We start from the raw sequence: 23,663 nt of genomic DNA, 5'->3' as shown, positions 1-23,663 counted from the left end.
CTGCTGACATGACCCCAGAGTATTTAAGAGGTGCCTGCCCACTGGCCTGGCAGCACACTTTATGGGGATTGGCTGGGGACCTCAATACTCTAAGCAGCTCCTCCTAACCCCCCACCAATTCTTCTGGGAGCTTCTCCAAGGTTCCAGCAAGTAGGGGGAGGTACCAGTGGTGCTGCTTGAGTCGTCATCCAGCCTCCCTGAGTCACTCAACCCTGACCCAAATTTACCTACACTACAAAAAAAAAACTATCTGCACCAAGCACACTAAGCTAGAGGGTGCTACAAGTAGAATCATTGCTAAGGGATGAAGTTAAAATTCCAAGCATGCATTATTTATTCATTTTTGGGTTTGCTGCACAAAAAAAAAGGGCCCGAACTTTACTTATACTGTCCATGAACCAGCACTGTTCTTTGTCCAGAAATGTGAGTCCTCGTTGGGCATAACAGTCGCATCAGTCTGCCCGTTTCTTATGAGCCCATCCTCTCGTTGGCGCATCCTCTGGTATATCATCATCATCATCACACAGCCTTGGCTCACAGTACTTTAGGACTGAGATGCACTCACAGGTCATTATGTGAGCACCACTCAGTACAGAAGGAATGTCTGCCTGAACCCACTGACAAAGGGGGAGGATCTTTGACATAAGAAGACCAGCAAAAAGACTGCAGACAAAGGGGAAGTACAGTATATATATATATATATATATTATTATTATTTTTTTTTTAAAGACCATGGGCTTAATGGGGTGGGTATATAAATATACTACTTACCTTGCCAAAGAAAGAAAAAGGAGGATGAATTTCAGTCTAATAAGTTATAACACATTTGTGGCGATTATTTTCGGCAACGAGAATGTGAACTTCAGACCTCGTTGTTGAAAATATGGTCATATCTTAGAGAACTGAGCCCAAAATGTAAAGATTGAATTAAATTATAGATATTCATAATACATTAAAGTAGAATCCATTGGTCAACATAAAAACTTTATGAAAAAACAGATACCTGAAAAACGATGACAAATGCCAATCTTGCAGCCAGAACAGCCCAGAATTCTTTTGTAATATCATATTTATCCTCAGACCATGGAGGCTCCCTGTAATCTTTGTATCTGGAGAAAAAAATAAAATAATTTACTTTATTGACAAGACTAGCAGTCAATTTAGGAAGGGAGCACCTTTGCAAAACCCATAGTCTCTACCTGCATATTTCCACTGAGTATTCCAGCTCCTGCTCAATGTTGGGTGCAGTGCCAGGTTTAAAGTCACTGACATTAAAGTAGGCAAGAGTGTTGTTCAGAAAGCCATGCATGGTGCCATCTGGACTGTACATATACAGGTACACGAGGCGTGGAATGAAGTCAGAGGTGAATGATATCACAAAGGCCTAAGACGCAACAATAAACATGAGATATGTTAAAATTACTGATGGTTAGATGTATTTACAAGATAACTAGCAAACCTTTATTTTAATTTGTTTATTTAGAGATTGTGGAAAAAAAAAATTCAATCCCAAAAAAATCTTGGACCTGACTGATAGCTAGAAATGGCTTCTGGATTTCTCTCAGACAGTAAGGCCAGCCTTACACGAAGCAAATTTCTTTCCTGCAACCAGGGGTTTCAGGAAAAAAAAAATAGATTGATCCCCCCATCGACGACGACAGTGGGATAGGAGAGTCTGTTCCTGCCAGGAGAAGACAGTGATTAGTGCTATAGCTGTCACTAATGATAATCGGAGGTAAAACCCAGCATGCTGGTTGTACCCAAGTTGATTGATTTGGTGCATTTAGCCTGCCCATACATGGTTTGAATCTCGGCTGTTTCAGCAGGGATTTGTGAACTGTGTATGGCCTGCCCAAGGATCACAGCTCAGGCTTTATCCGGCTTTGGGACCTAGGTGTTGTTTCAGCTGCTGAAGTGCCATAACACAGCATATGCGCAGCACCGGTTACCCAATGACGTCAGCTAATTTTAATAAAATTCTTGCAGTAGTGCAACAGGTCTTCACATTCTAGCGGTGGCTCCTATGCATTGTAGAAAGGACACATGCGAGACCTGAGCCTGTGGGCAGGTCAGGGTGATCATCCGATTCTCCATGCTTCCCTCCATATTGGGCACCGAGCAGGGGGCATATGAGAGGCCTACCCCAGGGTGGGCTCTTCTGGGCTAGGTTAGGCACCTATAACAGGGTCACACCTCTCATACATTGGGTACCTCTACTTTGTGTCATTTTCATCAATGTCCTGGGACAAGGCTCCAGCTGCTATGGGGCAATACTCGACCTTAAGATAAACGTACACCATGTACACTTGCACTGTAACCGTTCACCAGTTAATGCTCGGTTCCCTGTGACAATCTACATCTTCCCAGTAACTTGGGTTTAGGAGGGACACGCTGAGCTCTGGTCACATTCACCTGTCCAGGGTTTCCACTACCGCTGGTGGAGGGAATGCCAACAATATCGTGCTCGCTGCTAGAGACCATTTCACTCATAACAGGTGCACGCTACCAACAGGCTACTTGATAATCTTCTGCTACCCCAGATAATGACTTGCATCTTTACACTGCTCCACACCAATGTCTTCATACCCTAATGTGTTCAAGACCCATTCAGCAGACTATGGGGTTTATTTTCTAAAGACAAATCAATTTTGCACTACAAGTGCACCTGAAGAGAAGTCGCTGTAGATCTGAGGGGGACATACAAGTAAAATAAACAGCATTTTAGCTTGCACATGATTGGATGATAAAAATCAGCAGAGCTTCCCCACATTTTAGATCTTCCCCTCGGATCTACAGCCACTGCACTTCTAAGTGCACTTGTAGTTCAGAGTGGATTTGCCTCTAGTAAATCAACCTATATGTGTGCTGGTTACTTGCATAACACCCCTTGTAGTAACCAAGAACCAGAAAAAGCATTAATTCCTATCCTCCTGTCTGGGGCAGCACCTCAACCTGCCTACAAGCCACTAACTATTTAGGGAATTCTGAACACCCACTAGGTGCCTGATAAAAAGGTTTATCAATAGGATGCATTAAGGTGAAAAAACACGAGGGTTTACAATCCCTTTTTTTTTGGTGGAGAATGCGGGCATCAATCTTACAATCCCTTTAATTTTGCCTATGTCTGCCTGATTACTTCATTTGTATTGCTTTGCTTTCTGGGTTCTGGCCTTTGGATCATTATTATTATTATACAGGATTTATAATAATAAGGATCATGTTTCTGTCTGCTGCCTACCTTGACCCCTAGCCTGTCTGACCACGCTTCTATATGCCAACTGCTCCAACTACTTGCTAGTCAGACTATACTTCTGCCTCTCCTCTTGGTACTGTGTATAGTTTCCTGCCATTTTTCTGCCTATCTCCTGGAGTGTTTGCAGCTCTCCAACACGGATCCTGTCTGGTGGCTGAAGCAACCATGACACCACCTGCCTGGAGTTTGCATGTTCTCCCTGTGCCTGCGTAGGTTTACTCCGGGTACTCCGGTTTCCTCCCACAATCCAAAGACATGCAGGTAGGTTAATTGGCTTCTGTCCAAAATTGACCCTAGTATATGTATGGGGACCTTGGATTGTGGGCTCCTTGAGGGTAGGGACCATTGTGAGTGTGCAATGTACAGGGATAGGGACAATTGTAGACTCACTCAGGTTGAACTGGATGGACTGGTGTCTTTATTCAACCATACTAACTATGAAACAGAGATGGTCCACCAAACTCCAACACAGGTGGAGTCAGAAGTCAGCAGAACTAAACAAAGATATTATATCTTTTTTCACATACAGTGCGTTGAAAAAAAAAAAGTATTCATACCCCTTGAAATTTTCCACATTTTGTCATGTTACAGCTAAAAACGTAAATGTATTTTTTGGGGATTTTATGTCATAGACCAACACAAAGTGGCACATAATTGCGAAGTGGAAGGAAAATGATAAATGGTTTTCAACATTCTTTACAAATAAATATGTAAAAAGTGTGGTGTGCATTTGTATTCAGCCCCCTTTACTCTGATACTCCTAACTAAAATCGTAAATAGTAGAACCAATTGCCTTCAAAAGTCACCTAATTAGAAACTAGAGTCCACCTGTGTGTAATCTCAGTATAAAAATACAGCTGTTCTGTGAAACCCTCCGAGGTTTATTAGAGAACCATAGTGAACAAACACCATCATGAAGGCCAAAGAACACACCTGACAGGTCAGGCATAAAGTTGTGGAGAAGTTTAAAGCAGAACTAGGTCATAAAAAAAATCCCAAGCTTTATACACGGAGAACTATTCAATCCATCATCTGAAAATGGAAATAGTTGCCCATGGTAACTTTGGAGGAGCTGCAGAGAATCAAAGCTCAGGTGGGAGAATCTGCCCACAGGACAACTATTAGTCGTGCTCTCCACAAATCTGGCTTTTATGAAAGAGTGGCAGGAAGAAAGCAATTGTTGAAATAAAGCCATAAGAAGACATGTTTGCAGTTTGCAAGAAGCCATGTGTGGGGACACAGCAAACATGTGGAAGAAGGTGCTCTGGTCAGATGAGACCAAAACTGAACTTTTTGGCCTAAAAGCAAAACGCTATGTATGGCGGAAAACGAACTGCACATCACCCTGAACACACCATCCCCACTGTGAAACATGGTGGTGGCATCATGTTGTGGGGATGCTTTTCATCAGCAGGGACAGGGAAGCTGGTCAGAGTTGATGGGAAGATGGATGGAGCCATATACAGGGCAATCTTAGAAGAAAACCTGTTAGAGTCCGCAAAAAACTTGACTGTGGTGGAGGTTCACCTTCCAGGACAACAACCCTAAACATACAGTGCTACAACAGAATGGTTTAAATCAATGCATATTGATGTGTTAGCATGGCCCAGTTAAAGTCCAGACCTAAATACAATTGAAAATCTGTGGTAAAACTTGAAAAGTGCTGTTCTCAGATGCTCTCCATCCAATTTGACAGAGCTTGAGCTATCTTGCACAGAAGAATGGACAAAAATGTCACTCTCCAGATGTGCAAAGCTGGTAGAGACATCCCCAAAAAGACTTTCAGCAGTAATTTCAGCAAAAAGATGGTTCTACAAAGTATTGACTCAGGGCTGAATACAAATGCACGACACACTTTTCACATATTTGTAAAACATTTTGAAAACCATTTATCATTTTCCTTCCACGTCACAATTATGGGTCACTTTGTGTTGGTCTATCACATAAAATCCCAATAAAATACATTTACGTTTTTGGTTGTAACGTGACAAAATGTGGAAAATTTCAAGGGGTAGGAATACTTTTTCAAGGCATTGTAAAAAGTGGCTCCCCTAACAAAATGGCTGCCTCAACAAGTGGCTGGTGCGCTCTAAGCCCTTGTACACACGGTTGGAGATTCTGTCGGAATGTTTCCTATCGGACCGTTTTGTCGGATATTCCGACTGTGTGTGGTCTGCATCGGACTGTTTCCGTCTGAATATCCGACGGACCAATTTTTCCAACTTGCCGGTAACATTTTCAGACAAAATGCTCCGATCGGACATTCTCCGCTCATGTGTAGCCTACTCCGAGGGACAAAGTGCCACGCATGCTCAGATCAAATTCCTAGACCAAAGCTATTGGCTACTAGCCTGAACGTAGTCCCGTCGTAACGAAATAACGTCATCACGTTATGTACAATCGGATTTTCCGACAACTTAGTCCGACCGTGTGTATGCAACATCACTTCCGGAATTAATCTGTCGGAATTACTCCGACTGATTTGGTTGTCGGAATCTCCGACCGTGTGTACAAGGGCTAAGAACTGTCACCATTAGTGATGGACGAACTTCCGACGGGACGTTTCGCGAACGCGAAATGCGAACGGACCCAAACGTTCGCGAAACAGAACGTTCGCCGCGGGCCCCATTGACTTCAATGGGAGGCGAACTTTGCAAACCTTCATGTCGAATTTGCGGCCACGTGGTAATTATTAGGGGGTAAAACGTAGTCCCACCATCTGGACAATGACATAATACATGTATGAGGTGAATTTGGGATCGATAACTACAAGCATTTTTATTTTATTTGGGAAATTGTTCTAACAATTCAGGACTATGGAGCTAATGAAGGCAATGGAGGAGAGGGAAGGTCAGGGACCAGGGTAGGCAAAGAAGAGGGTGCAGGAGATGATCACCAGCAGCGTGACATACCGGAATGACACATGCACCGTGATAGAGGCATCTGACAGCAGCACCGTAATACAGAGCACTGACAGCAGCACCGTGACATACAGCGCTGACAGCAGCACCGTGACATACAGCGCTGACAGCAGCACCGTGACATACAGCGCTGACAGCAGCACCGTGACATACAGCGCTGACAGCAGCACCGTGACATACAGCGCTGACAGCAGCACCGTGACATACAGCGCTGACAGCAGCACCGTGACATACAGCGCTGACAGCAGCACCGTGACATACAGCGCTGACAGCAGCACCGTGACATACAGCGCTGACAGCAGCACCGTGACATACAGCGCTGACAGCAGCACCGTAAGCAGCCCCAGGAGGAAGTCAGCACAGCACAGGGATGGTGTGATCCCCTCATAATAAGAACCCCCAGGAGGAAGTCAGCACAGCACAGGGATAGTGTGATCCCTTCATAATAAGAACCCCCAGGAGGAAGTCAGCACAGCACAGGGATATCATAAGCAGCCCCAGTAGAAATATGACACCGCTCAACCTCTTCAAAGAGGAGGGTAGGGGCATATAGTACGGTGTGCTTTTTTGGGTCAAGGAAGTGAGCCAAATGAATTAAGAAGGTCTGTGTGCTTGATTAAAAAAATAGTTTATAGACATATACATGGTCTACTGGTCACATGTGTTGAATTCCTCCGAGATCCATGCCTCATTCATTTTTAGAAATGTGAGGTAGTTAACACTGTGGTGAGCTAGGCGAGTACGCTTATCGGTCACAATCCCCCCTGCTGCGCTGAACGTCCTTTCGGACAGGACACTGGATGAGGGGCAAGCCAACAGTTCGATTGCAAATTGGGCAAGCTCTGGCCAGAGGTCAAGCCTGCCCACCCAGTAGTCTAGGGGTTCATCACTCCTCAGAGCGTCCACATCGGCCGTTAACCCAATGTAGTCGGACACCTGACGGTCTAGGCGTTCCCTGATGCTGGATCCGGATGACACCTGTCGATGGGTCGGCTGAAAGAATGACCTCATATCCGAAGTCACCAACACATCTTCAAACCGGCCTCTTCTTGCAGGCGCTGTTGGATTGGTACCCGCAAATCCTTCTCTGGGAGTGGGAATTGCTCCTCTGCCAGCGCACGCAAAAGCAGAATGCAGCATTTCTCGAAGCAAGGCCTGGAAGTGCTGCATTCTGACAGCCCTCTGCGACGGCGGTAACATTTCCGCCATTTTGTGTTTGTACCGGGGGTCTAAGTACGTTGCCACCCAGTACTGGTCCTTGACCCTCATGCTTTTTATACGGGGGTCCCTATTAAAACACTGGAGCATGAAGGCCCCCATTTGCACTAAAGTGGAAGCGGTGTGGTGGCCTGGCTCCTGCTCATCATCCAGGATAATGTCGTCCTCTTCATTCTCCTCTCCCCATCCACGCACAACAGGGATCCCAGAAAGGTTTAAAGCATGCTCTTCTTGCTCCTGCTCATCCGCCCCGGCACCATCCTCCTCTGACTCCTCATCAGACTCCTGTTGTTGACTTGTCTCAGATAGAGTAGCCCCCCCTGGGAATTCATCCAGCATTGCGACTTCCTCATCTTCCCGCTCCTGCTCCTCCACAGCCTGATCAATGACACGACGCAATGCACGCTCCAGAAAGAAGGCATAAGGTACCATGTCACTGATGGCGCCATGGCTGCGACTGACCAGTTTGGTGATCTCCTCAAATGGCCGCAGAAGTCTGCATGTGTCGCGCATGAGCAGCCACTGGCGCGGTGAAAAAAAACCCAGCTCCCCAGAACCGTTTCTTTCGCAGAGTTCATACAGGTAGACGTTAACTGCACGTTTCTGCTGGAGCAGCCTATCAAGCATATAGAAGGTTGAGTTCCATCGCGTCGGGCAATCGCAAATAAGACGTCTGACCGGCAGATGGTGTCGCCGCTGAATGTCAGCAAGGCGAGCCATGGCCGTGTAAGATCTTCTGAAATGGGCCGAGATTTTCCTTGCCTGCCGCAAGATGTCCTGGACCCCAGGGTATTTGACAAGGAATCGCTGCACGACCAAGTTTAAGACGTGTGCCATGCACGGCACGTGCGTGATTTTGCCCTGTTTCAATGCGCTAAGCAGATTGGCACCGTTGTCACACACCACTTTACCAACTGTCAAATTGAGCGGTGTTAGCCACTCATCTGCCTGTGAACGCAAAGCTGAAAGGAGTGCCGGGCCAGTGTGGCTCTTTGCTTCCAGGCACAACAGACGCAGCACGGCATGGCAACGTCTCACCTGGCATGTGGAATAGGTTCTGGGGAGCTTGGGCGGTGCAGTGGAAGAGACGCTAGCAGCGGAAAAGGAGGAGGCAGCTGAGGAGGAGAGGGAGGAGGATGGAGTAGGAGGAGGAGAAGAAGAGTCAGGCCTGCATGCAATCCGTGGCGGTAAAACCAAATCTACACGGGTGCCACGGGTTACATGCTTGACGGCCGTCAGAAGGTTCACCCAGTGGGCAGTAAAACTGATATACCTTCCCTGCCCGTGTTTGCTAGACCACGTGTCTGTGGTCAGATGTATCTTGGCACCGACACTGTGTGCCAGAGATACATTCACTTGCCGCTGAACATGGCCATATAGCTCTGGGATGCCCTTCTCTGAGAAATACTTCCTTCCTGGGACCTTCCATTGTGGTGTTCCAATGGCCACAAATTTGCGAAAGGCCTCCGAGTCCACCAGTTTATATGGCAGTAGTTGGCGGGCTATGAGTTCTGACAAGCCAGCCGCCAACCGTTGGGCAAGAGGGTTATCCGGCATCATCATTTTTTTACGCTCAAACATTAGGCCCACGGAAGCCTGCCTTTTTGCAGAAAAATGTGAGCTTGGCGTGATGGAAGGTGGAGTGGAGGACAATTGTGAGGAGAGAGGAGAAGGAGAAGTAGAAGACGAGGCTGGACGGTGAGAGCCTGCAGTGTGGCTTTGTGTGTTCCGTTGCTCCCACTGGGCTCGGTGATGGCTGCTCATGTGCCTTCTTAAGGCGGTCGTCCCTAGGTGAGTATTGGGCTTACCGCGACTAACGCGTTGACTGCAAAGATTGCAGATGGCAACGCTATTGTCAGCAGCGGACACGTTAAAAAAAGCCCACACTGCGGAGCCATGTGCCGGTGTCCTGGGAGCGCCAGATGTGACCGTACATGGTCGATGACTCGCTCCTGATACATTTGCAGTCTGCTTTGTCCCTGCTGTGCAATGTAAGTCATTGCTGCTTCTCCTCCCTATCTGCTGGTCCATATCTCCCTCTGAACTCCCCTCCTCTTCCTCTCTTGTGGGCACCCACGTGACATCACTAGACACGTCATCATCAACGTCACCTTCCCCACCGCTATAAGTAGAGATCTCGGAGTAGGCAGCAACACCGGGGACCAACCTCCTCCTTGGGCTGATCTGGGTACTGGCGTCAGACTGCTGAGTAGCGCTTGTTGCTACCTCCTCTTCCTGATCCAATACCAAGAGTGGCTGCGCATCAGAAATGTCCTCTTGATATGGATCGGAAAATAATTCCAGTGACTCAAGCGGAAGGTATGTGGTGGTGGTGGTGGTGGTCGTGTTGTTGGTGGTAGTGTCTTTGGGGGTGCACATAGCAGAGAGTGAAGAAGAGGGTGCAGATCGAGAGGATGAGGAGGGTGCAGAAGAGTAAGGCTGAGCGAGCCACTCAACCAAGTCTGGTGCATCCTTTAAAGTAATTGAACGCACCTTCTGCAACTTCCCACTTTGGCTCAAGCCTGTTGCTCCTGCCCTACCCCTACCACCCCTGCGGAAGGGCCTGCCTCTTCCTCTGCATGTCATTTTTTAAATGACCCTGTGACAAAACTCTTAGTCCCTATACCGCTGAAGGACTGCTGCAGTATAGGTGAGCGGTCAGCAGTGGTGCACGTCAACCCTATCTATTGTGGACCTATAGCGGTCCTTACAGAACAGCAGACTGTACCGCACTCAAGCCTATGTACCGTAGCACCCTATACCAAGTTACCAGTCCTTATAAGAACTTTTGTGGAACAAGCAGGTTGTGTGTTAGTGATTAGCAGACTGTACGTCAGTCCCTATACCGCTGAAGGACTGCTGCAGTATAGGGCAGCGGTCAGCAGTGGTGCACGTCAACCCTATCTATTGTGGACCGATAGCGGTCCTTACAGAACAGCAGACTGTACCGCACTCAAGCCTATGTACCGTAGCACCCTATACCAAGTTACCAGTCCTTATAAGAACTTTTGTGGAACAAGCAGGTTGTGTGTTAGTGATTAGCAGACTGTACGTCAGTCCCTATACCGCTGAAGGACTGCTGCAGTATAGGTGAGCGGTCAGCAGTGGTGCACGTCAACCCTATCTATTGTGGACCTATAGCGGTCCTTACAGAACAGCAGACTGTACCGCACTCAAGCCTATGTACCGTAGCACCCTATACCAAGTTACCAGTCCTTATAAGAACTTTTGTGGACCAAGCAGGTTGTGTATTAGTGTTTAGCAGACTGTACGTCAGTCCCTATACCGCTGAAGGACTGCTGCAGTATAGGGCAGCGGTCAGCAGTGGTGCACGTCAACCCTATCTATTGTGGACCGATAGCGGTCCTTACAGAACAGCAGACTGTACCGCACTCAAGCCTATGTACCGTAGCACCCTATACCAAGTTACCAGTCCTTATAAGAACTTTTGTGGAACAAGCAGGTTGTGTGTTAGTGATTAGCAGACTGTACGTCAGTCCCTATACCGCTGAAGGACTGCTGCAGTATAGGGCAGCGGTCAGCAGTGGTGCACGTCAACCCTATCTATTGTGGACCGATAGCGGTCCTTACAGAACAGCAGACTGTACCGCACTCAAGCCTATGTACCGTAGCACCCTATACCAAGTTACCAGTCCTTATAAGAACTTTTGTGGAACAAGCAGGTTGTGTGTTAGTGATTAGCAGACTGTACGTCAGTCCCTATACCGCTGAAGGACTGCTGCAGTATAGGTGAGCGGTCAGCAGTGGTGCACGTCAACCCTATCTATTGTGGACCTATAGCGGTCCTTACAGAACAGCAGACTGTACCGCACTCAAGCCTATGTACCGTAGCACCCTATACCAAGTTACCAGTCCTTATAAGAACTTTTGTGGAACAAGCAGGTTGTGTGTTAGTGATTAGCAGACTGTACGTCAGTCCCTATACCGCTGAAGGACTGCTGCAGTATAGGGCAGCGGTCAGCAGTGGTGCACGTCAACCCTATCTATTGTGGACCGATAGCGGTCCTTACAGAACAGCAGACTGTACCGCACTCAAGCCTATGTACCGTAGCACCCTATACCAAGTTACCAGTCCTTATAAGAACTTTTGTGGAACAAGCAGGTTGTGTGTTAGTGATTAGCAGACTGTACGTCAGTCCCTATACCGCTGAAGGACTGCTGCAGTATAGGGCAGCGGTCAGCAGTGGTGCACGTCAACCCTATCTATTGTGGACCGATAGCGGTCCTTACAGAACAGCAGACTGTACCGCACTCAAGCCTATGTACCGTAGCACCCTATACCAAGTTACCAGTCCTTATAAGAACTTTTGTGGAACAAGCAGGTTGTGTGTTAGTGATTAGCAGACTGTACGTCAGTCCCTATACCGCTGAAGGACTGCTGCAGTATAGGGCAGCGGTCAGCAGTGGTGCACGTCAACCCTATCTATTGTGGACCGATAGCGGTCCTTACAGAACAGCAGACTGTACCGCACTCAAGCCTATGTACCGTAGCACCCTATACCAAGTTACCAGTCCTTATAAGAACTTTTGTGGAACAAGCAGGTTGTGTGTTAGTGATTAGCAGACTGTACGTCAGTCCCTATACCGCTGAAGGACTGCTGCAGTATAGGTGAGCGGTCAGCAGTGGTGCACGTCAACCCTATCTATTGTGGACCTATAGCGGTCCTTACAGAACAGCAGACTGTACCGCACTCAAGCCTATGTACCGTAGCACCCTATACCAAGTTACCAGTCCTTATAAGAACTTTTGTGGACCAAGCAGGTTGTGTATTAGTGTTTAGCAGACTGTACGTCAGTCCCTATACCGCTGAAGGACTGCTGCAGTATAGGGCAGCGGTCAGCAGTGGTGCACGTCAACCCTATCTATTGTGGACCGATAGCGGTCCTTACAGAACAGCAGACTGTACCGCACTCAAGCCTATGTACCGTAGCACCCTATACCAAGTTACCAGTCCTTATAAGAACTTTTGTGGAACAAGCAGGTTGTGTGTTAGTGATTAGCAGACTGTACGTCAGTCCCTATACCGCTGAAGGACTGCTGCAGTATAGGTGAGCGGTCAGCAGTGGTGCACGTCAACCCTATCTATTGTGGACCTATAGCGGTCCTTACAGAACAGCAGACTGTACCGCACTCAAGCCTATGTACCGTAGCACCCTATACCAAGTTACCAGTCCTTATAAGAACTTTTGTGGAACAAGCAGGTTGTGTGTTAGTGATTAGCAGACTGTACGTCAGTCCCTATACCGCTGAAGGACTGCTGCAGTATAGGGCAGCGGTCAGCAGTGGTGCACGTCAACCCTATCTATTGTGGACCGATAGCGGTCCTTACAGAACAGCAGACTGTACCGCACTCAAGCCTATGTACCGTAGCACCCTATACCAAGTTACCAGTCCTTATAAGAACTTTTGTGGACCAAGCAGGTTGTGTATTAGTGTTTAGCAGACTGTACGTCAGTCCCTATACCGCTGAAGGACTGCTGCAGTATAGGGCAGCGGTCAGCAGTGGTGCACGTCAACCCTATCTATTGTGGACCGATAGCGGTCCTTACAGAACAGCAGACTGTACCGCACTCAAGCCTATGTACCGTAGCACCCTATACCAAGTTACCAGTCCTTATAAGAACTTTTGTGGACCAAGCAGGTTGTGTATTAGTGTTTAGCAGACTGTACGTCAGTCCCTATACCGCTGAAGGACTGCTGCAGTATAGGGCAGCGGTCAGCAGTGGTGCACGTCAACCCTATCTATTGTGGACCGATAGCGGTCCTTACAGAACAGCAGACTGTACCGCACTCAAGCCTATGTACCGTAGCACCCTATACCAAGTTACCAGTCCTTATAAGAACTTTTGTGGAACAAGTGAGTTGTGAATGTTTAGCAGACTGCAGCAGAAGGGCAGCAGTCAAGTATAATATCCTTTCTATATTTGGAAGAAAGAATATTATACATGTACAAGCCTATTACTGTACCACTGATACCAGTCCTGAAAAGAACCTTTGTGGAACTAATAATAACAGCAAGTCTTTAAAATTACCCTCACTGCCTGACAACACTGCTTCCTTCCTGTCCCTATACAAATTGGCAAAAAAAGAGAACGATTAGTGGTTACTGGAACAGCTCTTTTGTGGACCTTGATAGTAACAGCTAATGATGATGATGATGATGATGATGATGAAAGACTAATCTGGCTGTCCCTGTAGCATACACCGTCCTTTCCCTTTCTCTAAACTAACAAAAGACACTCAGGCTGCTGCAAGAATCAGCAGCACAGCAAACCTATCAACACCTAACACCTATACCAGTCCTGAAAAGAACTTTTGTGTACCAAATAGCTAGTGGTTTATCTCTCCCTACTCCACACAGGAACCTGTCCCTATCGTAACAGAAGAAAGAATGTAAAATGGCCACCGGATCGGGTGTATTTATAGGTTAGGGGGAATGTACAAGTGTCCATGTGCTGTCATGTCTCAATTGGCTGTCCTGTATCACATGATAAACGTGTCACCAAAGGTTAAAGTTCTTGTATACATTAAACACGTAAGTCCGCCGCGGCGAACGACGGAAAAAGGCGTTCGAACGTGCGGACCGCGAATGTCGGAAATTCGCCGCGAAACGACCGCCGGGCGAACCGTTCGGCCATCACTAGTCACCATATAGCTGTAAGACAGCATACAGGACCTGAGGCAGTATATCAGGAGGAAGAATGTAACAGCACAGATGGTGTGTTGGCCTTGAAAGTGTATCTGTTATATGGGAACACATGAAAGCGATATTAGGATATTTGTGAACGTCTAGAAAAAGATGAGACCTTTGCAGGATAGAAATTTGTGACTTCCCCAATTTCTGTCTTCAGACACCACTAGGTGGTCAAAAAGTGAAAAGTTTTTTCAATATTCATACAAATTTTAAGCACCAATAAAAACACACTATTGACTATACTCTAATGCCCTGTACACACGGTCAGACAGTCCGACGGATTTTGGCCCAAACTTGTCCTGCATACACACGGTTGCACAAAGTTGTCGGAAAATACGATCGTTCAGAACGAGGTGACGTAAAACACGTAGAACGGGACTATAAAGAGGCCAGTAGCCAATAGATTTCCTCTCGTAATTTATTCTGAGTATGCGTGGCACTTTGTCCGTCGGAATTGTCTACACACGATCAGAATTGAAATGATCGTATTTTGTTGTCGGAAAATTTTAGATCCAGCTCTCAAACTTTGTGTCGTTAATTTCGACAGAAAAAGTTTGATGGAGCCCACACACGATTGGAATTTCCAACAGCACAGTCCGATCGCACATTTTCCACTGGAAAGTCCGACCGCGTGGACAGGGTATTAATCTACTCTCCACATTAAATTCATAAACATGTGGCGGTTAAGTGTTTTTGCCAACATGTAAAAAGGTCTGATTAGCTGATATTTTCCTACTATAGGTTGGAAATTTGGAAGAAATACTTTTGGTCACTATTAAAAGAATATACACTTTAAAGAAGGTGCAGTTGTGACAAGGGCATTAAGCAACTGTGCCCATTTAATGTAACAACAGAAGTGGCAAAACAAGCACCTTATACACATCCTAATACAATCATGTGACTCTTTACTCTCTGCCATTAGAGAACTGAGCTGATATTAGTTGATCTCAAGTTGGTTGAAGTCAAAATGTTGCCTATCTACACCAAGAATCACTCCATGCATAGAAACATTTAGACCCCTTTCACATTGGGGTGCTTTTCAGGCCGCTACAATTTGTGCCTGTAAAGGGCCTACCAAGCCTCCCCCGTGTGAAAGCCCTAGTGCTTTCACACTGGGGCGGTGCGCTTGAAGAACGGGATAAAAAGTCCTGCAAGCAGCATCTTTGGGGCGGTGCAGGAGCGGTGTATACACCGCTCCTAAACTGCCCCCGCCATTGATATCAATTGGCAGTGCTGTCGAAGCGCCTGAAAAGCGATTCGGCAACGAAGCTTTGTGGGTGCTTTTAATCCTTTATTCAGCCTCTAGCGGGGGTTAAGAGCACCCAACTATCAGCCGAAAAGTGCCTCTAACAGCGGTAAAACTAGCGAAGCTTTACAGCTAACGCGCCCCCCCCCCCCCCCAGTGTGAAAGTAGCCTTACTGAAGAGGAAGTGGGAGGTAATGTGAACCAGCAGCGCAGCAGGGGGATACAGAATTGGAAATTCTAATTACTTTGGTGCCTATGATGGACAACTCTATGCTTGATTCCCAGATTATATGCCAAAGTATCTGCAGGCAACTGTGCAAGATAACTGGTGTGGAGAATAATACATAAGAAAATGTATGATCAGAGTGACTTTTCTCTGGCCAATTCATAAAATAACTCACATTTATTATCACCGCAACCTTTCCGATTCCTCGTATGATATTATACCAGATACCTGCAAAAAGACAAAATATTGTATAATCTTAGCCAGAAGCATAAATAGGATAGCAAATCTGCTGTATTATTTACTGTATGTATAGCTTTATCATTATTGCACAAAACTTTACAAAAGGAGTTCTTAAACCTTTTTACGATCACAGACTGCCAATGGATGTGCTAATTATGTCCCCATTCCCCCTTCACAAGACTGTCAAAATTATTACCAGTCCTGCTAGGTACCAGTATAAAACTTTCAGTGATGCCAGTATACATACGATACCTAGAAATGGAACAGCTGATTGAAATATAAGAGTGAGAGATTTTCTATGTATTACAAATGAATTCACGAGAGTTCAGAGTGATGTCACGTAATGCACCTTATTTACTTTACTGGGAATATAATTAGGAAGATGTTAAGGGGTGGCTAAATTGGGAGAGGTCAGCCAAGTTGACCATTCATTTAAAAAAATATGTTTGGGAACATCCTCTATGCCAGTGGTGGTCAACTTCCTTCACATGGGTGGTCTCAAGTGTGGCCCCCCGACATCTCTAATAAGCCACACATAAAATCATTGAAAATTGTGTGTCAGAGACGACAGGATATAGTAAAGGACTGTATCAAAAATGATCACAGAGACTGTGGACATAATACAGAAGACTGTCAGAGACTACGGACAGGACACAAGAGATGGTCAGATACTGTGAACATGAGAAAAGAAATGTCTGGGAATGTCAGGAGATGGTCAGAGACTGCAGACGTGATACAAGAGATGGTCAGAGACTGCAGACGTAATACAAGGGATTGGTCAGAGACTGCAGACGTGATACAAGGGATTGGTCAGAGACTGCAGACGTGATACAAGGGATTGGTCAGAGACTGCAGACGTGATACAAGGGATTGGTCAGAGACTGCAGACGTGATACAAGGGATTGGTCAGAGACTGCAGACGTGATACAAGGGATTGGTCAGAGACTGCAGACGTGATACAAGGGATTGGTCAGAGACTGCAGACGTGATACAAGGGATTGGTCAGAGACTGCAGACGTGATACAAGGGATTGGTCAGAGACTGCAGACGTGATACAAGGGATGGTCAGACTGCAGACGTGATACAAGGGATGGTCAGAAACTGCAGACGTGATACAAGGGATGGTCAGAGACTGCAGACGTGATACAAGGGATGGTCAGAGACTGCAGACGTGATACAAGGGATGGTCAGAGACTGCAGACGTGATACAAGGGATGGTCAGAGACTGCAGACGTGATACAAGGGATGGTCAGAGACTGCAGACGTGATACAAGGGATGGTCAGAGACTGCAGACGTGATACAAGGGATGGTCAGAGACTGCAGACGTGATACAAGAGATGGTCAGAGACTGCAGACGTAATACAAGAGATGGTCAGAGACTGCAGACGTGATACTAGAGATGGTCAGAGACTGCAGACGTGATACAAGAGATGGTCAGAGACTGCAGACGTGATACAAGAGATGGTCAGAGACTGCAGACGTGATACAAGAGATGGTCAGAGACGTGATACAAGAAATGGTCAGAGACTGCAGACATAGGAGTTGTTGTAGACTGGGAATATGCTTCAGGAAACAGTAATAGACTGGAGACATATTACATGAGACTGCTAGAAATCACTGCTACAATAAGGCAATAGGGAAACACAGATTAGTGTCTGCAGAGGACCAGAGGGCTGCATGTGACCCCAGGGTTGCAGATTGGGCACCAAGGCCACATGCTGCTAGGCAAGTTTTTACATTTCCATTTGGTTATTTACTGTATCCTTCCATTGCATGATTGATGGGTGTGTAGAAGAGATACATTTTTTGCGGCCAGTTTCCGGGCAATAAATAATCGTGCAAGTATTGGAAGGATGGCCAGTAGTCCTATCTTAGGATCTAGAGGCAGTTGGGGGAGTATAGGGCATTCAATGTTTAAAATATAGATGACCAGTCTAAGGAACATCTGCTATAAAGGAACCTCAATGACATTACATTAAGCCTGGATTCACATCTATGCATTTTTTGTGCATTTTGCAGATTTGCACTACAGTCCATTTAACATGGTTTCCTATGGAACACGTTCTGTAGTGCAAATCTGCAAAATGCAAAAAGCACTAAAAATGCATAGGTGTGAATCCAGCCTTAAAGTGTTTGTTAAGGTATTATAAGTCTATGCCAGCCCCTCTATTAGAGGCTGGCATAGCACAATGTGTAAGTTGTATTTAAAAACGAGCGGTCTAAATACTGAATATCAGCTGTCTTCAGGCCGGTCACACCACTCGTGGGAGCTTTCCAACTCTGATAGATGCCTTCTGTGGGAGGGGCCGTGATCTCCTTCTGACATCAGAGGGAGATCACGTGGCCGCTCGTCTCCTCCGCAGAAACCACCCATCGGAGCTGGAAAGCGGCCGAGAGTTACGTGACCGGCCTGAAGACAGCTGATATTCAGTATTTACAGCGCTCGTTTTTAAATGCAACTTACACATTGTGCTAACATTGTGTAGTATGTCTCACATTGTGTCTCTAATAGAGAGGCTGTCAGTGACAAATTCATATTTTAATATTTAAATGATAGCGGTGGTGGGGGGGGGGGGTCAGGCCAGAGACAGACAGACAGAGGGCACTGACAGGGAGGAAGGAGGGGGGTGAGACGAGAGAGGGGAGAGCAGAGAGTAGGCAGCCTATCAGAAGGAGGCACTTGGACCACAGCTATCAGGGCGGAGCTGCCCTGGTTATCATGGTCTGTTTAGAGAGGGCACACAGGAGGTGATAGGTTTAGGGTTTTTTATTTATTTTTTATTTATTTTTTTAGTTTAGAGGGGGGTACAGGGATGGACTGACAACTCATGGGGCCCCCGGGCAATAGGAGATTATGGGGCCACACAGTAAACACATACACACAGAATACACACAGAATACACACAGAATACACACTGAAAAGGTACTGGAGAGGCAGCTATAATCTTAGGATTTTTTTAAAAACACAGATTTTTACATACTGTCCCTGGTTTTATTGAGGATGGCAACCCTGATGGGCCCCCTAGTGGCATGGGGCCCTCGGGCAGTGCCCGAGTGCCCCAATGGTCAGTTCGCCCCTGGGGGGGGGGGGGGGGTAGATGACATAGCACAAGCGCTGTGCAATCTGCTTTAAGGGACCAGAATCTCATTTTTTTTCTTGGGTTAATAAACGGTTTAGCGGATTCTTAGGGGAACAGTCAAATATTTAGTTACTTTAAGAAGGTCTTCACCATAGATATTCTTCTGAGAAATTATAATTAGTAACAATCAAGTTGAGCTTTATAGCCATATTTCATGTAGAAACACAGTGGCGACACATGTCATGCTCAGAAACAAGCCTTTCAGATGGTCTGATTAGTATTTTATTACAAGGCTCTTTTCAACAGGGGTTAATTGAAGATCCGTGTAATACTTCTGATGAAACCAGGGCAGGTCCCAGAGAAACAATGTTTAACTTGCAGAATGAGATCCTTCAAGATAATGTTACGTTTTATTAATAGCCAAGGGTGCAAGTTATGCAAAGTGCCTCATGCGGTTTACTCCATGTCAGGGGCGCAGCCAAAGCTACAAGTGACGGAGAACATTATCCCATAAACCTCCTTTTACAATCTCCAGCTGGTCTCCTCCACACACGGAATATACAGCACACTGGCCTCACTAAACAGCATCAAGGTAACAGAAGATTCTCCCTCTCTATTTGTCTGGTACCATTATCATTGAAAGTGAAAGTAAAAAAAAAAAAAAAAAAAAAAATTTAAGGTTGTCCCCAGAAAAGTAATAGGAGGAGTCTGGCGTGGAGTCTATGCTCAATTTACCAAGCCAGATTGTGATCTGCAGAATCTTTTAACCCAGGGTATTTAAACTTTTGTTTGACTTAAAGTGGTTGTAAACCCTATTTTTAAAGTTTATGCTACAGGTAAGCCTTTATTAAGGCTTACCTGTAGCTAACCAGGATATTTCCTAAACATGCATGGTTTAGGAGATATCCCCTGACCCCTGCATGTGCTGATGACATTGGCACGTGCGCACTAGAGCAAACTGACACGATGGCACCTATGTGCCGCTGCATCAGTCCGCGCCCCATGCACGGGAGTGACGTTATCGCGGTCCCGGCCAATCACAGCACCGGGGTCAAGATACCCGGAAGTAACTCCAGGGCGACATGTCGGCGGCCGGATGGGGAGATGAGGATGGCTTTGGGGGCTTCAGTCTAAGATAAGTAATACATAATGAGCTAGTATGCTATGCATACTAGCTCATTATGCTTTTGTCTTGCAGGTTGTCTTTTTTGGGGTTTATATTTTACAAGAGTTTACTTCCTCTTTAAGGACTCATTCAATAAATACCACGGTTTTACACTATGTGGCACACTCTCTTTTCCTTTATATCACTTGTATGAGAAAATAATGGGTAGCAAGGTCTCCGACCTCCTTCATTCTAATGAGGACCTCCAGGGCTAGAGATAGCAGACATCCTTCTGTATATGGTGGGTTGTGAGGCATAGTGGAAGTTATTTGGCGATAGACACTTCTTGAATGCAAAATAGATATTTATTTCTCTTACAATCGATTATGGGGGAAAGAGGGTTAGGGCCAGGACACCCTAAAACAAGTTCAATTGGCAGACTCTGAGACTTCAATAGGGAGGACAGACGTGCAGGGAAAGGCCTCCAGCAAGAAGCCACATCTGCACTTGCAGGAATGCTGTCTCCTATGGCAACGGTTTTCCTTACACAAAGTGCAACAGTTTTCTCACCTTCACGACAACTTCTCCTTGTAGTAGTTCTGCACACTGATCTCCCGGTCTCACTAGACCCTCAGATTCACTGACTCTGAATCCCTTGAGCTCCTCTAATCCTCACAGTGGTATCTTCCTCAAGCATCACCCCCACTTCTCTGCTGGGTCCTTAGCTTGGCACTCCAGATACTTCTCAAGCTTCACCCCACTGGCCTGTTCGGTCCCTGGCTTGACACACATAGGCTGCTCTGCAAGCGTCACCTTCGCTGGCTTGGTCCCTGACTTGATCACCACCAGAATTTTCCTGATTCTCCACCAAGCCCATTTGGTGAGAATACTGCTCCGGTACTTACTTCTGTTACTCACTGCGGTCCCTGGTAATAAAGTGGTTGGTCCCTTAGCGACTTCCCTTCTACCTGTGACTACTGACAGATTCTCCTGGTGGCAGGACGGTCACTTTTGGTTGGACCGCAAGCCTCAATCCCAACCCTGCACTGCTCTCTCTCCTGCTTCTGAATAGGCCCTCAGACAGCCTAGGAGCCAGACGCCCCCGGGATAGGCCCAATCTCTGGCCTAGCAGCCTGAGGCACACAACACACGTCCACCCAGACAGCCGTCCAGGTGGCACAGAACCTAGATCACCTGACTCCACCCAAATATATTAGGTGCTCTAAGTAGGCAAAGGGATTCAAGAAAACCCCTGCCCATTAGCTGAGATACCCCATATACCGATAACCTGACCTTGGGTTGTCCTTCTCATATCTAGTACCACCAAGTGCCCGGCCACCACCTAGTGGTAGAGGAGAAAAGTGCAACAAGGCCAAACTTAGGGAGAAGTCAATGGATCCCTAACAATCAACCAGGGTAACTACTCCTGGCAAGTAAATTTATGAGGAGCATCCCTGCCTAAACTCCAGGGTGCTACAAATGAAAAGGAAAAACCAGCAAGGATGATTTCAATGCCATCTTCATCTGCTTTGTTAGGCTTCTATAACGTGGAGTCTATTTGGTAAGGGCATCTTTTATGCTTTACGGTGGAAGGTGCCCTTTGGGTGTTTGTTATCCTTCATTCCAGGAATCAGGAGGAGGGTTTGGACATTTATATGGACACTTTTCTGGATTATACAGTTTTATTCATTAGACACTAGTGCAGCAATCTTTTGTTGTTTTACAAGTTACTAAAGATGCAAGATTTCTTAGATCCCTCGATTTCTTAGGCCGTTGAGAGCTTGAGATGGGTATCAGTCCAGGCACCTGGTGGATCCAGACTTTATTGTCGTAATGACGCAGTGCATGGACTGATTTCTGTGACATCAGCAGAGAGCCAACTTCAGCCCGCTCTCTGCTAAAAACGGGTCACAGGAGTACAAAATGAATTGCACTCAGAGAAGCCCAGCCAAACACGCTCAGGCTGGACTTCTCCTTTAAGAGCTGTAATTCCTAAACCCTTCCTCCAATTTGGATATACATACATACCCTCAATTTAATCCTTAGAGTGCACTTTCAGTCCATATCCATTATATAAGTATAGCTTGAATACGTGTTGGTAAATACCAGAAAAATCTAAAATTGGGCCATGTCCAAATATATATGGACCTAATTTATATTATATAAATATATATATACATACATACATATATATACACACACACACACTTTGTACAAAAACTGTTGATACTTTGATGCTTACCTATATCCTTTGCTCTGACTGCCACAGGCCTTCTAAGTTCAGTGATAAATTTCTTAGCATCTAGACGGATTTCAATTATGTTGTTCAGTAGGGCAAACAGAGGAGCCAGTGGGAAGGAGGCAACAAACAGAGTGACAAATCCAAACTGGATAACTGCAACAGAAACATTGATATAAATAATATATAGAAAGAGAAAAGCATACACTTGTAAATAAAGAAAAATACAACACCACACATTACAATCAGATTATTCATTCGGGGACGGTTCCTGTGCAAATCACATGCCGTTCTGTGCGGTGCAATTACAGCCCATTCATTTTGAATGGACTGAAATTGTATTGAACTAAAAGTGCATGCACCACTTTTTAAAAGTCACTGCAACCGGATTGCACAGTACCTCTGTACCATGCGATTCAGTGTGGGCAAGTGCACTGAGTTTGCAACCTGCATTTAGGTCGTCATTAACTTAAAGTGGATGTAAACCCACGCTCATCATTTCTAAATTACTTCCATAGTGTTGATCTATAGGGATATACATGCCTCCTGCATGTATCTGTAGCTGTCAAATATCTTCCCTTTAGCTGTTTGGAGCCCTGCAATACCCCAGATTCTGTGGAAGGGTCTGTTGTCCAGGGCTCAGTGGGTAGAGTCGTGATGTCAGACTCCCCGCCCACCTGTACACTCCTCTTGGCCAGGCATCGATATTTCTTGCACTGAACTTCTGCTGGTCTCATGGATTATGCCCCATGATCACTAACATCCAGTCAAAACCCAGTAAAGGCACCACATGACTTCAGTATGCCCAGTCATGCTGGGTTGTGGAGCAGCCATTCCTGGGAGAGCTGGAGAAGAAAGGAGGAGGGGATGTGAAGTACACAGAATGTCTCTCTCACACTCATGTATGAGATAAGAAAATGATCTGTCAGTCACAGCAAGGGGGAAGAAAGGACACCTACACTATTTCTGCGTGTGTCTGTTTTTATCATACTGAAAAAAGATAATAGGATTGCGCAGAGCTGGATTAACTCTTCATGGCAAGACTGGGCACAGATGAAATGACAACCTCTGCTGTAACAAATATGAGTCTTTAATTCACTTTAATATCGACACCTACTGTAGATCACAACTGCAGTGCATTTTAAATGCGGTGTGGGAAACAAACACGTGGGACACAGATTTCCCGCACTGCAGTCTGGTGTGAACTGGCCCTCAAAGTAAAGTTCACCAAAACTATGAGTGGGTTTGAATCACATGCTGGCTTCTTGCAGTGCTGCCGGTAACAACATGGCATAGTTCCTGTCTTTGCCCGTCTGCTTAGGTTATTGTGAAACAAGGAGACTGTTTTAAAAACCATTGACTTTGCAGTGGCCACTGCTGCCAAGCTCTCAGATCCCTCTTCAGGCTTGGTAAAAACA

General features: G+C 46.1%; 1 protein-coding gene across 5 annotated transcripts in view; it reads right to left on the bottom strand.

Annotated features, from left to right (window-relative positions):
- Positions 1 to 23,663, bottom strand: part of ANO1 (anoctamin 1) — a 322,106-nt gene that overhangs the window by 3,915 nt on the left and 294,528 nt on the right. For all 5 annotated transcript variants that reach the window (XM_077462289.1, XM_077462271.1, XM_077462279.1 and 2 more), the window contains 4 exons: positions 22,249 to 22,401; positions 15,756 to 15,808; positions 1,200 to 1,384; positions 1,004 to 1,109 (listed from right to left, as the gene is read on the bottom strand). In XM_077462289.1, coding sequence (XP_077318415.1) covers positions 1,004 to 1,109; positions 1,200 to 1,384; positions 15,756 to 15,808; positions 22,249 to 22,401 — 497 coding nt within the window. The remainder of the gene's footprint in view (positions 1 to 1,003; positions 1,110 to 1,199; positions 1,385 to 15,755; positions 15,809 to 22,248; positions 22,402 to 23,663) is intronic.

Source organism: Lithobates pipiens, unplaced genomic scaffold, assembly GCF_037356315.1.
Source record: "Lithobates pipiens isolate NorthernLeopardFrog02 unplaced genomic scaffold, aLitPip1_a1.2 Scaffold_10, whole genome shotgun sequence".
In the NCBI taxonomy this organism is placed as follows: Eukaryota; Metazoa; Chordata; class Amphibia; order Anura; family Ranidae; genus Lithobates; species Lithobates pipiens.
The sequence above is the reverse complement of the archived record's forward strand: the minus strand, read 5'-3'. Positions and strand labels throughout refer to the sequence as shown.